General features: G+C 49.4%; 2 protein-coding genes across 2 annotated transcripts in view; one reads left to right on the forward strand and one right to left on the reverse strand.

Moving 5' to 3' along the window:
• Positions 1–17,776, reverse strand: part of COQ9 (coenzyme Q9) — a 198,304-nt gene that overhangs the window by 162,487 nt on the left and 18,041 nt on the right. The window lies entirely within an intron of this gene.
• The window catches only part of BCAR1 (BCAR1 scaffold protein, Cas family member), a 61,246-nt gene that overhangs the window by 17,565 nt on the left and 25,905 nt on the right, over positions 1–17,776 (forward strand). The window contains exon 2 of the mRNA XM_063141353.1: positions 16,882–17,517. Within this exon, the coding sequence (XP_062997423.1) occupies positions 16,882–17,517 (636 nt within the window). The remainder of the gene's footprint in view (positions 1–16,881; positions 17,518–17,776) is intronic.

The raw sequence follows: 17,776 nt of genomic DNA on the forward strand, positions 1-17,776 counted from the left end.
GAAGCCAGATTCCAGCTGGGCATCAGGAAAAACTTCCTGACAGTTAGAGCAGTACAATAATGGAATCAGTTACCTAAGGAGGTTGTGGGCTCTCCCACACTAGAGGCATTCAAGAGCCAGCTGGACAACCATCTGTCAGGGATGCTTTAGGGTGGATTCCTGCATTGAGCAGGGGGTTGGACTTGATGGCCTTGTAGGTCCCTTCCAACTCTACTATGATTCTATGTAGCGAGTAGCCTTAGAATCATAGAATCATAGAATAGCAGAGTTGGAAGGGGCCTACAAGGCCATCGAGTCCAACCCCCTGCTCAATGCAGGAATCCACCCTAAAGCATCCCTGACAGATGGTTGTCCAGCTGCCTCTTGAATGCCTCTAGTGTGGGAGAGCCCACAACCTTCCTAGGTAGCTGATTCCACTGTCGCACTGCTCTAACAGTCAGGAAGTTTTTCCTGATGTCCAGCCGGAATCTGGCTTCCTTTAACTTGAGCCCGTTATTCCATGTCCTGCACTCTGGGAGAATCGAGAAGAGATCCTGGCCCTCCTCTGTGTGACAACCTTTTAAGTATTTGAAGAGTGCTATCATGTCTCCCCTCAATCTTCTCTTCTCCAGGCTAAACATGCCCAGTTCTTTCAGTCTCTCTTCATAGGGCTTTGTTTCTAGACCTCTGATCATCCTCGTTGCCCTCTTCTGAACACGCTCCAACTTGTCTGCGTCCTTCTTGAATTGTGGAGCCCAGAACTGGACGCAATACTCTAGATGAGGCCTAACCAGGGCCGAATAGAGAGGAACCAGTACCTCACGTGATTTGGAAGCTATACTTCTATTAATGCAGCCCAAAATAGCATTGGCCTTTCTTGCAGCCATATCGCACTGTTGGCTCATATTCAGCTTGTGATCTACAACAATTCCAAGATCTTTCTCATTTGTAGTATTGCTGAGCCAAGTGTCCCCCATCTTGTAACTGTGCATTTGGTTTCTATTCCCTAAATGTAGAACTTGGCATTTATCCCTATTAAATTTCATTCTGTTGTTTTCAGCCCAGCACTCCAGCCTATCAAGATCACTTTGAAGTTTGTTTCTGTCTTCCAGGGTATTAGCTATCCCACCCAATTTGGTGTCATCTGCAAATTTGATCAGCGTTCCCTGCACCTCCTCGTCCAAATCATTAATAAAAATGTTGAAGAGCACTGGGCCCAGGACTGAGTCCTGCGGCACCCCACTCGTTGCCTCTCCCCAGTTTGAGAAGGTTCCATTGATAAGTACTCTTTGAGTCCGATTCTGTAGCCAACTGTGGATCCACCTAATAGTTGTTCCATCTAGCCCACTTTTAGCTAGTTTGTTAATCAGAATGTCATGTGGTACTTTGTCAAAAGCTTTGCTGAAGTCAAGATATATGACGTCCACAGCATTCCCACAGTCCACAAGGGAGGTTATCCTATCAAAAAATGAGATCAAATTAGTCTGACAGGATTTGTTCCTGACAAATCCATGTTGGCTTCTAGTAATCACTGCATTGATTTCAAGGTGTTTACAGATTGACTTCTTTATAATCTGCTCCAGAATTTTCCCAGGGATGGATGTCAGGCTGACTGGTCTGTAGTTCCCAGGTTCCTCCTTTTTGCCCTTTTTGAAGATAGGGACAACGTTAGCCCTCCTCCAGTCGTCCGGCACCTCACCCGTCTTCCATGATTTTGCAAAGATAATAGACAAAGGTTCTGAGAGTTCTTCTGCTAGCTCCTTCATTACTCTTGGATGCAGTTCATCGGGCCCTGGGGATTTGAACTCATTCAAGGAAGTTAGGTGTTCTTTGACCATTTGTTTATCAATCTCAAACTGCAATCCTGCCCCCTCAACTTCTGCTTCACTTTTTCCAGGGGGGTCATAGATCCGCTTTTGGGAGAAGACCGAGGCAAAGTAGGAATTGAACACTTCAGCCTTTTCTTTGTCATCTGTTATCAATTTGCCATCCTCATTAAGCAGTTGAACCACCATTTCTTTCCTCTGTCTTTTACTACTCACGTATCTGAAGAAAGCCTTTTTATTGCTTTTAGCATCCCTCGCTAATCTCAGCTCATTCACAGCTTTAGCCTTCCTGACGCCATTTCGGCACTTCTGCGCCACTTGTCTGTACTCTTCTTTTGTAGCCTGGCCTTCCTTCCACTTCCTATATGTATCCCTTTTTGTTTTCAGTTCATCAATAAGCTTTTTGTGGAGCCACATTGGTTTCCTCTGTTGTCTTCTATCTTTTCTCCTTGTTGGAATTGTTTGTAACTGTGCCTTTAAAATTTCATTTTTTAGATACTCCCACCCATCCTGCACTCCTTTTCTTTTTAGGCTCCCTTGCCACGGGACCTTACTTATTATAGTTCTGAGTTTATTAAAATCAGCTTTCCTAAAATCCAGAGTACGTGTATGGCTACGCTCGACTTTTGTCTCCTTCATAATCGAGAATTCAAGTATGACGTGGTCACTTTCCCCCAGAGTTCCCGTAACTGCCACTTTATCCACTAAGTCATCCCTGTTGGTCAATAACAAGTCAAGGATTGCTGACCCTCTAGTTCCTTCCACCACTTTCTGTAGGAGAAAGTTATCACCCATACATGTCAGGAATTTCTTGGAAGGGCCGCTTTTGGCAGTAATGGTCTCCCAACAGATATCAGGGTAATTGAAGTCCCCCATCACTACTACATCACACTTCCTTGAAACACTGGCAATTTGTTTCTCAAAAGTTTCGTCCTCGTCTTCTCCTTGATTGGGTGGTCGGTAGTAGACTCCGATTATCATATTCTTTTTATTCCTAGCCCCATTTATTTTAATCCAGACGCTCTCGACGGGGCTCCCAATCTCATCCGCCTGTATTTCTGTGCAGGGATAGGTATTTTTAACATATAGTGCAACTCCACCTCCCTTTCTATTTCTTCTGTTCTTTTTGAACAAGTTATATCCTTCAATTGCTATATTCCAGTCATGGGAGTCATCCCACCAAGTTTCAGTTATACCTATCAAGTCGTATTTGCCTTCATGTAATAAGAGTTCAAGTTCATTCTGTTTGTTTCCCATGCTCTGGGCATTAGTATATAGACATCGAAGACCATGTGTTTTATAGTCTGGCTTTGTTCCTACCTTGTTGCAGACACTATTTTGGGACTCTGTTGGAGCTGTTCTCTGTACTGTGGTGCATTGGCCTTCATCCATTGTTGCCTCAAAATTTACGTCTCCCACCCCCGCAAGATTCAGTTTAAAGCCCTCCTGATGAAGTTCTTCATGCTGTGGCCGAACTCATTCTTTCCAGCCCTTGTGAGGTGCAACCCATCCCTTGCCAGCAGTCCATGTTCCAAGTAGCGTAGCCCGTGGTCCCAGAATCCAAAACTCTCACGACGGCACCACTTTCGAAGCCAGTCGTTCATCCGGAGTATTTTTCTTTCCCTTTCTAATCCTCTTCCAAGAACCGGGAGGATGGATGAGAAAACTACCTGGGCCCCAAAGTTCTTCAGTTTCCTTCCCAGAACTTCAAAGTCTGAAATGATTTCTTTGTAGCTCTGCTTGGCGACATCTTGGAGGCAGGGGGAATTCTTCTCCATGTCCATGTCCAGTCACATCAGACGTGGAGAAAGAGAAAAACGGGCTGCCGCCTACTGCAGTGATCTGGGGCAGAAAATGTTCCAGTGCTCAGTTTTTCCACAGAAAATTTTCCATTTCATAAATTCATTAGTAAATACGTTAGAATGGATGCCATTTGTAAATACAGTATTAGGCCTGCTTGGCATTTCCAAAGTTGTAACGTTTTTCAGTTGATTGTCCCTAGCAAGTATGTTTGCGAATATGAATACGTCTTAGAAGTAAGTAATATGTCTCTGTATGAAGTGGAACTGATAAGTAGTGACAGTGAAATCGAAGATGCCTGAACGACCTCAATGGAAGAACTCTGTTGAAAGAGATGAGTGGTTTAGCAACCACAGTTCATTGGGTTCCTAAAATTAACTCCCGTAGGCTGAATTAGGCCAGACGACATTCTACGTCGCTATGTGGGTCAATGCTGACCCAACTGGACCAGTTGCCTGACTCGCAATAAGGAACTTAAGAGGAGCTGTGCTGGACCAGACCAAGGGTTCATCAAGTCCAGCACTCTGTTCACACAGGGGCCAACCAGCTGCCCACAGGAAACCCACAAGCAGGAAATGAGTGCATCAGCACCCTCCCGCCCGTGTTCATAGCAACTGGTGTGCATAGCCACACTGCCTCTGCTACTGGAGGTAGCACATAACCGTCAGGACTAGTAGCCATGGATGGCCTTCTCCTCGAGGAATTGTCCAACCCTCTTTTAAAGCCATCCGAAGTGGTGACCATCACTACACCTTGTGGTAGTGAATTCTGAAGTTTAACTCTGTGCTGTGTGAAGAACTCCTTCCTTTTATTTGCCCCAAATCTTCTATTCCTGTCAGATGGCCTGGGTCATAGCTGGGTGGTCATGCATGTGCTTTGGTCCCAGGGACTTGCTGAACAGCTCCTGTCAACATTAGCGGGATTTTATCTCGAGTACACAGAAGTGGGTGGAATCTGCAACTGCCCAGAGACTAAGGCCATAGCTAGACCTAAGGTTGATCCCTGGATCGTCCAGGGGTCAAACCTGTTCATCTAGGTGACACACAGGGGATCCAGTGCTCAGGCAGGGGCGAACTCTGGATGATCCCAGGATAAACCTTAGGTCTAGCTGTGGCCCCCGTCAGGTTCATAGGTGAGTAGTGATTTGAACTCAGGCCATAGCTAGACCTAAGGTTTATCCCTAGATCAGGAAGGAAAGGAAAGGAACCTCTCGTGCAAGCACTGAGTCATTACTGACTCTTGGAGGGACGCCAGCTTTTGCTGACGTTTTCTTGGCAGGCCTTATAGCGGGGTGGTTTGCCGTTGCCTTCCCCGGCCATTATTACCTTTCCCCCAGCTAACTGGGTACTCTTACCGACCTCGGGAGGATGGAAGGCTGAGTCGACCCGAGCCGGCTGCCTGAAACCAGCTTCCGCTGGGATCGAACTCAGGCCGTGGGGAGAGTTTCAGCTGCAGAAGCTGCTGCTTTACCGCTCTGCGCCACACACAGGGGATCCAGTGCTCAGGCAGGGGCGAACCCTGGATGATCCCAGGATAAACCTTAGGTCTAGCTGTGGCCTAAGTCACCTATGAATAACCCCTGGATGACGGCCGCAGGTTGTGGCCAAAACCCCTTTGGCATTCTGGGTCTGGGCAGTAAGAATGGGCGTCTTCAAACCAGGAGTGCCAAACCTCTTTCAGCTCTTGGGGGCCGCAATCCAGTAGTGGGTGGGGTTACCGGCACAAAGGGAAGGGCCAAAATACCAAAATTACAGGCCTATTTTAGTTTCAAGCTTTTCCTGCCGGGAAATTATTTATTTCTGTATTTATTATTTAAAACATTTCTTGGCCGCCTTTCAGGGCAGAAGCCCTCACAAGGCAACTTACAACAGTAGAATACATAAAACATTAAAAGCAATAAAATATTAAAAGCCGTAAAACCTCAATTAAAACAATAAAACCAACAATAAAAACAGGAGGATCAACAATAGCAATAGCAATACTCATCATACGAAAGCCAAGGTAAAATAACATGTTTTTAGGGCCTTTTCAGTATCGGCATTTCATCCTTTCAGATGGGGTGGGAGGGTGGGAAAACAGTGCGGAAGCCAAGAGACCACCAGAAAAGGGGGTGTGGCCCTCTGCTGACCCCCAGGAGGCCGGATTTGGCCCGTGGGACTGAGGTTCAATTACCCTGCTTCACACATTGACCCTGGAACTTTTTCCGCCTCCGCCTTTTGCCTTGAACCCTGTGCTGCCGCTTTTCCTCTGCAAAGCGCCAACAGGAGTTGAGGTTGGCTTGTGAGGGCTGCATGACGCTGGCTGTGCCGCAGATGCGTCTGGTGGAAGACCAGCGGTGGAGAAAAAATGGCAGGCGGAAGCAGGCAGGGAAAGGGCTGAGAGCCCCCTCCCACCACCCTCTTGCCCCTGCGAATTGCACCGTCCGGATGCAGTTCTGCAGTACCCAGGGTTTCCAAAAACAACGGTGGAGCCCGGATGTGTGGTTATGAGCTTGTGAAATGCTACCCTCTTCAATTGTGTAAACAAGCTGTGATGTATCTCTGGCTGGACGGCCAGCTCTCCAGGAAACTCGGATGAAAGGGTCTTAAACCGAATGGCCCACATGACACACAGGGGATCCCGGAAGCAGGGAGGGATGATCCCTTCCTTTCCCCAGGATCTCGCTTGACACTTCTAGCCCTCTTTTTCCATGGTCTCGGGCTGATCCCAAGACCGCTGAACGTGTGGGCGGGCATCGCTGTTTGTCCCGGCTCCTCACGAGTAACCGCGCATGGGGCGCAGAGCTCCTCAGGAGCTCTGTGCCCATCGGGGGTGGGGTGGGGAGCGGGGAAAGTAATTTTAAAACAACAACAACAATTTTTCGCTCGTGCACTCCGTCTGCTTTAACAACAACAAAAATGGCAGGTGCGATGTTGCGCAACACGTGTAGACCCGGGCAACGATCATAAAATCGCAAGATCGTTGCTGTAAAAAAACCTGGTCTAGCTGTGGCCTTTGTCTTCCTCTAGAAGAGTGTTTCATGAACCTTCAGCATAACTGGAGATCACCCGCAGATAGGAAGTTAGAGGCAAAAGAGTGGAAGGTGTACGTGTGTGATACAGAGGTGGGCAACTTGTGCTTCTCTAGATGTTTTTGTCTACAACTCATATCATCCCTTACTGTTATCCTGGCTAGGGCTAATGGGAAAATCCTGCAAGGCCACAAGCTGCCCAACCCGGATCTCATGCAATGACATGTTGTTGACTTATCTTCCTTATTCTAAGGCAGCAGCTGCTAAATTAAGGCTGCTTTCGGACCACACAAGAGTCAATGATGGGATAATAGTCAACTCCATGGTTGGTTATCAAGGGGGTCCCCCCCCCACAATTATAATCACAGCTTCTGAGTCGGTCCAAGGCTCTGGAACTTCCTTCCCAGGGATGCTAGACTGGCTCCCTCCTTCTTACACTTCCAGAAGCAGGCAAAAACTTTTTTGTTCCGGCAAAAATATTCCTTTGGGAATATTCTGGACCTGTGTTAATGTATTGGATTTTTTAATTGTGATTTGCTTTTTAATTTTTTAAAAAATGTTTTTAGTATTACGGGTTTAATTCTATTTTAACTTTTGTAAATTTATATTTATATGTTTTAACTGTATATGTTTTAATCTTGTAAACTGCCTTGAGTCCCAGTACTGAGAAAAAGGCGGAATAATAATAATAATAATAACCACCATGGGGTGGATTAAGGCCAGCGTTGAGTTAACTATTAGTCAACGGTGTGTTTGATTGACACGTCTCCCACCCTCTCTCTCCCCTGCAGTCCTCCTGTTGGTATCCCACCAGCCATTGTGTATTCTGCCAGCTAGACTAGAGCAGCAGCCGCTGCTTTGGTCGCTCTTGCCAGGGGACTCTGTAGTCACTGAAAATAACCAGCTGTGCACAACGAAATAGTCAACCGTGCCTGACACATGACACAACCTCCGGTTGTTCAAATAATCAACTCTGCACTGCGTTGGTTATTTGTGTTGGTTATTTTAGCCGAACAACCAACCGTGATGTGAAAAAGTCTTGACATACAACACAACACAATAACCATCCATTGACTATTTAACCCACTGTTGGTTATTGTGTTGTCCAAACCCAGTCTAAGAGTTTCCCACTCTGGTACCCCCTCAGATGTTCAACTCCCATATCCCAGTCCGCATGGCCACTGGTCAGGGATTGTGGGTGTAGTAGTCCAAAACATCTGGAGGGCACCAGTTTAAGTTAAGGGTTAAGGAATCTTTCAGCATCACCCGGCAATTGATTAGCCTATGATCACACTCTTGTTTCCAAATGTCATAATCCGATCCTGAACATAAAAATTAGTGTTCAGATCTCAGTGTGCTTTCAAGGACCATCTCAGTTCCTAGTAAATGTCCACTGTGGTCTTGGATGGACCATTCAGGCGCTACTTGCTGTAGTTTTGGGAGAGCCCCGGGGCAGGACACCCTCCATGGGTGAGCCCACCTTCTCACTGCCATTGTCCCCATCTGTTCTTGCTCCTCATCCTCTTTTTCCGTCATGGCTCCCACTTGCTTGCTTGGCAGGCAGAGAGCCAGGGAGCAAAGAGGCTGGGGCATCTCCTGCTCCCCATCACCGTTGTCTGGGCCAAAGTGAGAGGCAGGTGAGCAAGCAGGTTTCAATGGTGAAGAGGAGCAGCCTCTCCAGGGGGGCTTTTCTATGGGCCCCTGCTGGGGTGTGGGCCCTTGGCAGGTGCCTGACCATGCCTAGCTTTCATGCGGGCCCTGCATTCGGGAACCTTTTGCAAATTGGTCCCAGCAACTGTTCAGGAAGAAGAATGCCCTAGGAAGCAGCAGCTGCCGTGGCCAATGTTCCAGCTGTCTTTTTGCTGTTGCCGCAGCACTTGAAAAGGCTCTGGGCCTGCTTTGCACAAGCCCTAGGGCTGCCCTGTGTCAGGCCTCCAACTGACCCGGCGAGGAAGACTGCGACGTCACAAGCTGCTTGTTGGGACAACCGTTTTGATTTGATTTTGATTGAATCCTGAATGGTTTTTAAAGTGTGTGTTTACTATAGACCATCTTGGGAGCCATTGTGGCTTAAAAGATGGCCAGTAGTCGGGACCAAAGGCCATTTGTGGTGAGGGCGTTGTGGAAGGGGCCCCTTCTAGTTGTTCTAGGGATCCATTTGCCACATTTCGAAAGCTAAATAGCTGACCCCGCTTCCTACTAGCTTTGGCTCCTGATCAGATCACCAGTGAGCAAAGTTGAGTTCTTTTTTACAAGGAGAGAGAGAGAGAGTTATTAGATAATATTTCACCTACATTTCAAGATCCATATTAGCCAAATTAGTGTAATACCTTTACTAGGGCCACTATGAAAGCGGTATATGGTCAGTGCACTTCAATACCGCTATAAAGCAGTCGTGTGGCTCTTTGTATACCGCTTTCATACCACTTTCATAGTGCTTGGTGTAGATTAGGCCTCTCTGTATGCGCCATGTACAAAATACAGATAATGCTGACCTACCATACAGGGTCGTTGTAAGGACTTCCAAGATTTTTGTAAAGCACTTTGAGCTCTCTCTGTAAATGTGAAGCAATAGTATCTTTAGATTATTAAGGCTGCAACCTTATGGCCACTTACTCTGGTGTAAATCCTGCTGAATTTCCAAGTAAACATAGTCAGGGCTCAATGTTTCCTTTTGCATGCTTTGCAAATTGCATCGTGCCCCCTCCCGTGTGTTTGTCCAAATCATGAATGAAAACGGCGGCTCTCCTGGAGTATCAGGTCCTGCCTCCTCATAGTTGGATGTTCTCCGGCTGCTTGTGTACCCTACCCACTTGAAGTCGACACCTTTTTAAATTGCTTCTCTGGTTTGCTCATGAGAACAATCGTGCACACCTACGATGCCAAAAGCCTCTGGAAGGAAGGGACTAGCACAGCCTCCCCTCCAGCTGTTGCCCTCCAGAGGTGTTGGCTGGGGATGCTGGTGGTTGTAGCCCAACACATCTGCAGGGGTCTCCTGGTTAGGGGAAGGCTAAGTGAGAATGCAGAAACATCAGTTGAAGGGCCTTTTTAGGAGATGACCCAACAGGAAACTAGGATCCTGTTTAAAGGGATTTTTACGTAAGTGACTCATTCTGCTTTTGAGTAATTTCCCCTCACCCCACCCCACGGACAAGTTCGTAGGATGACTTTAGAAAGTCATTGCGTGAGCACGGAGCGTTCTGTCGTAATCGCTGCCCCCATCTGAGAAAAGGGGCCGTTTTGGCTTTCAGTGCTGCTTGCTCCTTTTTAAAAGCTGCATTAATCATGCATTCCTACGATGGGAGGGAAGGTGAGTGCAACTCCTTTGTTTAACCTGCAAAGGTCTTTGGGGGGCAACTCAGGAAGGAGAATTGTGTCTTCTTTTATGGTCTGTCTTTTGTATCTCACTTGCATCAAGGGACGTCGGCTTGCCATCTCTCTTAATTGGTTTTTTGAACAGTGACAAAATGTACAAGGCATGCTTGATGCTCCTGGAAATTATGCCTAGTCGTGAAAGCCATCGCTGCGTTCTGTGCGGGGTGGGCTGGGGGGAGCTGTGAGTCAGCAAATGTTACGAATGAGCATGCCATTCATGACTCCATGAGTCCTCTTCCAGCGCATGGACAGTGCATCCGCTTGGCAGTGCATGTGCTTTATGAGCAGAAGGGCCCAGGTTCAATCCATGGTATCGCCGCTTCAAAGGATCTTGGGTAGTAGGCCGAAAAGTCCCCTGTATGCGACTTTTGAGAGCAGACCTTGCCGGCTCTCCTTCTCATTACCAACTCAGGTGGTTGAGTGCCAACAGGGTTGGAGACAAAAACGGAGCCACCAAAGAACAAGTGGAGGGTATCTCCAGACTCGGTTGAAGTACTCACACACTCACTCACCCCCCCACCCCCAACAAACTAAGGAAGGAAAAATACCCCAAACACATCCCAATAAAGACCAAGCATGCTCAGCAAAGACAAGTTTTTAATATATATATATATGTAATGAAAAGAAACAATAAAATGGAGTAGCATCATAATCATTGTTTACTAGCCCTGAAAAGCTTTTGCAAATAAATATATTTGCACATTTTCTGCCTCCCAAAGCACACAAGGGAGGGTGGTGCAAAGGGTGGGTGACCCTCCGAATTGCTTATGGAATGACCAGCAAGGTGTCTTCTAAAGATCTTAAATGTTGGCTGGATGTATATAGGGGAAAGTGGTCCGTTAGGTATCCCGGTCCTGAGATATTTTGGCCTTTGTATTTTAACAACAGAACCTTGAATGTGGCTCAGTAGCGCATAGGCAGCCAGTGAAGTGTGTGTGTCCCCCAGAGTGGTGTAATGTGCACATGGCTGGGTGTCCCACTGAGCACCCTAATTGCTGCATTCATATAATCATAGAATCGCAGAGTTGGAAGGGGCCTACAAGGCCATCGAGTCCAACCCCCTGCTCAATGCAGGAATCCACCCTAAAGCATCCCTGACAGATGCTTGTCCAGCTGCCTCTTGAAGGCCTCTAGTGTGGCATTCCTCTAGTGTGGCATTCAAGCTTCCAAATCAGGGCAGCTCCACGTAGAGTGCAGTACAGTAACTGAATCATGAGGATCGCTGCCCATGAACCACCGTGGCCAGGCTGACCTCAGTTGACACTGAACATCACAATCTGGCAGTTGTTATGAAGTTAGCCGAAGGACAGGTTTCAATGAGGGTGGAGGGTGGCAGGCAGCGAACTGGCTTTGCAGCCTGGGCACTTTTCTATCCTGTTTCAAAACAGAGGGGGTTTATCCCTCAGGTGTTCGTGTGCTTTTCTGGGATGTCATCTTGCAAGGAAGAAAGACGGAACCTTTTGTGTGGCTGTCCTGCGCTGGGCGAGGCCCTCTTCCTGGCGCATGTGGCACCATTTGGTTACTTGGTCCATGTGGATCTTGTTTTCTGGCGTTTGTTTCCCTGTTGGGAAATGGAAACATCTAAAATGGAAACATCCCACCCAGCCACAGCAGAATGGTGTCTTCCTGTATTCTTCCCAATAACAAGTGAAGTTCTACATCAGCCTTCTCCAATCTGGTGCCCACCCGTTCTGTTGGACTGCAATTCCTAGCACCCCCCAGCCAGCAGGCTGTTATCCATAATGAACCTTGTTATTCGAGTACTTTGAAAGAAATGCTCCATTTTTCAATAAAACGCTTTTCTATCGGTGAACTTGCTGATATGTGCTGTTTTCCAAACATTTTGTGAAGTGGCTCAGTCCCGTCCACCCCCATATTTATGACTTGTAGGTTTTATATAACACTTTCAAGTTGTGTACTTTCAGTTACCCTTTCAACAACCCTGTAAGATGGGCAAGTATTGTTATCCTCATAAATCAAAGATTGTTGGGGTGGGGGCAGAGGCTGAGAGGGTTCTGGCTTGCCCAAAACCACAGAGCAACTTTCTAGCCCAAGTTAAATTTGATTTGGGGTCTTGGTGGCTCACAGCTCATGCCCTTCTGCTGTCAAAGCCAGGGTGCTTTGTGACAGCCGGTGGTGCTGCAGGTGTAAAGTGTGATGCGCACGTAGAATGCATTCATTCCAAACAAGGTGATCCCCCCTTCTCTTTGGTCCATTGCAGCCTTCTCCAACACGGGGAACCATTGGCCATGCTGGCTGGGAATTATGGGTAGTGTATTCCAATGCATCTGGGCAGCCCCGGGTTGCGGAAGGCTGGTCAACTGGTTACTCCCATGTACATCCTTCCCAAGGGCAATGTGATGTGCTCTGTACATATCTATAGTTCTAGCACATCAGTGGTGCTACATTATTAGGTGTAGTTCTGGGCTGGAAGAACTGGTGTGTGATCAGCATTAATATGGATGGAGGAAGTGATAGGGAGTGTGTGTGTGTGTGTGTGTGTGTGTGTGTGTGTGTGTGTGTGTGTGTTTGCGACAGAACCAGTCTTTGTGGAGCGTACCTTAGCTTGGCAAATGCTTCATGCTTACATTTAAGCACCAGGTTTGGGCACTTTAGCAATCCTTCCTCTTATTCCCTCCCTCAGATATCTGCCTTTGAGGCCCCACTTCCATCTGACATCCGTTTCTTTTCCATAGGGAACGTCAGTTGAGAACCTTGTCGCTTAACATTTTTGAGCTTCCAGATTGTCTTCTATTCCAGGAAGCCTCTTCTGGTAGAGTTTGGGCAGGCCTGCAAAATAGTTCAGATTATTCAGATGATGTTTTGTACTACAACTCCCATAATTCCCAAACCAAAAGCCTATGTAGTCCAGCATTCCCTCCACACAATGGCCAGCCAAGTGCTTCTGGGAAGCCCACAGGTAGGACAGGAGTAGGGTGACCCTATGGAAAGGAGGACCGGGCTCCTGTATCTTTCACCTTTGCATAGAAAAGGGAATGTCAGCAGGTGTCGTTTGCATGCACGCAGCACCTGGAGAAATTCCCTCTTCATCACAACAGTTAAAGCTGCAGGAGCCCTGCCCTCTTGACCAGACACAAAAGAGGTTTCTGTCATAAACCTTTTTAAGGCAGTCGTGTAGATCCTGTCTCGGTTTTGGAGGCTGCCTGAAACGTTTCCTTCTCAGTTTGCCGTGGGGCCGCCCGCCGCTGTAAGTTGTAAACAAAGTGCTGTGGATGGAGAAAAATGTACCTCTTGTTCCCCTGGGAGGAAATGCAGTACAGGAAGCCCGGCCTGACACAGAACTCAGCACTGTGTTAAGAACGGGGCAAGCCCTGCGAACGAAGCTGTTTGCTGCGGTCCGTTGCCAGGACTCCTACTAACGCAAGCAGTCTACCTTTCCCAACTGAGTGAAAAGAACGACTGCTTGCAAAGCTTTCTGTTCATGCCGTCCCCAAACTTAGTTTCCATATGCAATCGCTCTTGGAGCTAGCGAAGGCCGTTCTGCAAACAAGCACAAAAGTGAGCAAGCAAAACCTTGTGCCAAAGCACCCTGGTGCCTCCCTCCGCTATTGGGCACCGGGCTGGCATCCAGGGTAGGCAGGCATGGTGGGGGGGGGCACCTGCCCAGGGTCCACGGCCCGGCAGGGGCCGCTGTCAAGAGCTGCTCCTGGGCTTGGCTCCTCCTCTTCAGCCTTGCAGCCCGCTCTGTCACTTGCTTCTCGCTCTGGCCCAGACCATGGTGGCGGTGAGTAGGAGGAGGAGCAGGAGATGCCACGGCCTCCTGGCTCTCTGGTTCTCTGCCCGTTGAGCAAAGCAAGTGGGAGCCATGATGAGAAAGAAGAGGGGCGCAATAGCAGCTGGTGACAACGACAGGGAGAAGGGAGACACACCGAGAGAGGGTGGCCGTTGCAAACTTGGAGCTCCAAATGCGAACTGGCTAGCAATTGGTACCCAGCCGCGAGAGAGCACGTCTTCTGCCGTCACAACTGGACGTGGCTGGAAGATGTGACGTACAGCAGCCTTCCCCAACCTGGGTGCCCTCCAGATGTGTTGATCTACAACTCCCAGCCTCCCCCATTCTGGGAGTTGCAGTGCAGCACATCTGGAAGGCTGACATAGAGGCGGGTGCAGTGGTCGGCACAGGCCTCGCTCCTCCCCCTCCCCTTCTTTCTGGCTGCATTAGAGATGCCGGCCTTGGGAAGCGAGGCCTGTCCCACCGCTGGGCGAGGCCACAGGGAATTCCTGGTTGACTCACAGCTTTGGCACTTCCTGTCTGGGAGGGGAGGCGGCGAGGCGGCGGCGTGGGCGAGAAGGAGGGTCCCCAGCAACCCCTCGGCCGGGCAGCCTCTTCGGAGAAAGCGGCTGGGCCCAGATCGGCTCTCCCCCCGCCCACCCGCAGGCTGTTGAATTTTGAATGCACAGTGGAGGAGGAAAACAGGCTCCCGCTAACAAGCGGCTGCAGCAACGGCTGCGATTTATTTGCTTCGCCTTCTTTGAACGGAGGGGAGAGCCGATGTGTTCACAGCAGTGTGCCGGGACAGGTGGGTGGCGAGAGGGCACCGGGGAAGCCAGGTGGGGCGGGGAGCGGCCCACAGGAACGGGCTTGGCTGGAGCAAGGATCGATCTGCCCGTGCACCGACGGGCACGCTCCCATGCACTGTAACCCTATGCATGCCTACCTGGGAGTAGGTGCCCTTGAACTTATCTCAGAGGAGGCAATGGGCAGCAGTGCGCTCTTCAGGGTCCTCAGGCTGCTTCCTTTTCTTTTCTTTTAACTCAAGCCAGGTCGGGTTTGCTTGTATGACTCACAATGATCTGAAATCTGTCCCCCCCCCCCCCAAAAAAAATGCATTTAAATCTTGTATCATCCCTGTTGATTTGCCTCTGATAAAAAAGATACCAGATCCTCTTGATCAGGGCTTGGGGAACACAGCCCCCTCCGGATGTTGTCGCCTCTTGCTCCCAAGTAGCACAGCCAGGGGTGCAGGATGATGGGACTTGCAGTCCAACAATAACTGGAAGCAGTGGAGGCTGGTGGCTCCTAGGACGGTGGGGCAGTGAATCCACTCCAGGTTTCTGTCAGAACCATTCAGAAAACTGAAGGAACTTTCCAAGGTCCTTCACCTTCACTGATTGGAAGACGACAGTCTCCTTTCCGGCTCTTGATGCAGTGTGTGGGTGTCTGCAACAAAATGTGGCAGCTTTCCTGTTCAGAGTTCCACTCATGCCTGTTTCCAGTACACACCATTCCGTTCCCTTTCCACCTCCCTGCCCCAGGCTCTCAAAGGGTTTTGTGGACACTGAACATACTCAGAGTTCATTGGGCTTTCCCCCCTAAAGTTTTTGGTACTCTTTCAAACCTGAGGGTTCCCTCCAAGGTGTGGGAGAACGGTGTAGTTCCCTTTTTAATTCTTAAAGAAAGGATGCCAGAGGGGCAAACTACATGGAAATTGCATATAAATAAGGCAATATTAATTAATTAATAATTATTAATTAATTAATCATAATTATTAATTAATTTCCATAATTGTACAATACAAGGATGCCTCTTTTGTTCTCAGTAAGTGGGCAGGAAACTCTTTGAAACATTTCCATTAAGGCAGAGGTGGGGAACCTTTCAGTCTGAGGGCCAAATTCTGTTTTGGAGAAGCTCTTGGGGGCTGTGTTCCGGTGGTGGGCGGGGCCAAATGCAAAGGAGGTGGGGCCAAAATACTAAAAACAGCAGCCCTGGTTTAGCGCAAAGCTCTTATTGCTAGTAACTGAAGCTTTGAGAGGAGCATTTCAACTTCTTAGAATGGGTGAAAAATGTGCAAAAGCCAGGAAACTGCCAAATAATTGGTGGTATGGGGAAAGGGGGCAGGGCCAAGAGAAAGGGGTGTGGCCATCTGGGGAGTCACGGAGGGCCAGATTTGGCCCGCGGGCCTGAGTTCCCCACCCCTGCTGGGAACCTGAGAACTTGATTGCATCAGAGGTGTTGGGATGGGGGCGGCTTTCTACCACATCCTAAGGCACAGCTAATGTGATGCTGACTGTAAGGTCCATAGCCCCCTTCAGCTGCTGGTTGCCAACCCCTTCCTACACAGTCAGAGTAGTATCGCAGCCCCGGGCCTCCTGCTGCCGCCCATCTCCCAGCCCACCCTCTGCAGCTTACTGCTCCTAACCTGTCCCCCCTCCTCTCTCTCTCTTGCAGGTGTTTTTTTTTTAGTGTGCAGTTGAACACAAAATGTGCAGTTGGGGAAAAATGTGCAGTTGGAAATCTGATAATGTGCAGTTGAAAAAAGTGGGGGGGAAAGACACGTGTTATGTGTGTGTGTGTTTATTAAGAACTTAACAATAGACAAAGTCAGGGATGGCATGTAACACAAATTATATAAGGATGCAGGTGGTGAAAGAGCCCTTGATGGGGTGACTGATGTTGGTGGGTCCTGTGACAGTGTTGCCGGAATAGATGTGGGGGCAGAGTTGGCCCTTGGGTCTATTGCGTGGCCTGGTCCCTCTGTCTGTGTCTCTGTCCTGTGTCCTGTTGCTGGTTAGGGTTCAGGTTGGGAAGTTGTCTGGAGGCCAGGACAGTTCTGCCTCCCAAGGCTTGTGAGAGAGAAGTGTCCGTGCTGCTGATGGGTTGGAGTTCACTGATGATCCGTTGCAGTGGTTTCAACTGGGGGCTGTAGGTGACCACCAGTGGTGTCCTTCCCTTGGTCTGCCTCCCTTCCTGGGTATCCGTACGGCCCTGTCAATCTGTCTATAAGCTACTGGTGTTGGTGATAATCTGTCCTGTTGTGAAAGAGAAATAATGTGGGGGGGGGGGGGAAGGCTTCTGACAGGGCATTTGTGCAGTTGGAAAATTTGCTTAACCGCTCTCTCCCCCCCCCCCCCCCCCCGGCTCTCTTGCAGAATGTGCTGGCCAAGGCCCTCTACGACAATGTGGCCGAGTCACCGGACGAGCTCTCCTTCCGCAAGGGCGACATCATGACAGTGCTGGAGCGCAACACGCAAGGCCTGGACGGCTGGTGGCTCTGCTCGCTGCACGGGCGGCAGGGCATCGTCCCCGGCAACCGCCTCAAGATCCTGGTGGGCATGTATGACAAGAAGCAGCTGCCGGGCCCCGTCCAAGGCCAGACGCCGCCTGCCCCCCAACAGCCCCAGCAACAGCCGGCGGGGCAGACCCCTGTGGCTTATCCTCACCCAGGGGGCTTCACCCCCCTGTCTCCTGCGTCTCCGTACACCTCTATGCACCCCTCTTACCTGCCCCAAGAGGACAACGTCTACCTGGTGCCAGCGCCAAACAAGGCCCCGGGGCCCCTCCACCACGGCCAGTTCCAGTCTCCTCCAGGCAAACAGCCTCCCGCCTACCTGAAGCAGAGCCCCCCTCAAGGCCAGGATGTGTACCAGGTGCTGGCTGGACCTGCCAGCCCACCCCAGGACATCTACCAGGTCCCCCCAGCTCCCAGTGGGCTGGGCCAGGACATCTACCAGGTGCCTCCATCTCTGGACAGTAGGGGCTGGGAGACACCCAAGAGCCAAGGGAAGGTAGGTTGCGCCTTCTGCTCCTTGACGTTTCCAGGGCGTCAGCATTGCACAGCCAGAATGTTCGGAATAGCGCTGCGAGGTCAGGCTGAAGGTCCTTTCTGCCCAGCAAGTCCGTTCACACGGTGGCCACAAGGCGGACTTCTGTGAACCGCCCAGTGAGCTTCAGCCGTTGGGTGGCATAGAAATGAAATGAATAAATAGCTAATATAATATATAGCCATCATGACTAGTAGCCATTGATGGCCTCGTTTTCCATGAA

This window comes from Elgaria multicarinata, chromosome 14 (assembly GCF_023053635.1).
Source record: "Elgaria multicarinata webbii isolate HBS135686 ecotype San Diego chromosome 14, rElgMul1.1.pri, whole genome shotgun sequence".
NCBI classification, from domain to species: domain Eukaryota; kingdom Metazoa; phylum Chordata; class Lepidosauria; order Squamata; family Anguidae; genus Elgaria; species Elgaria multicarinata.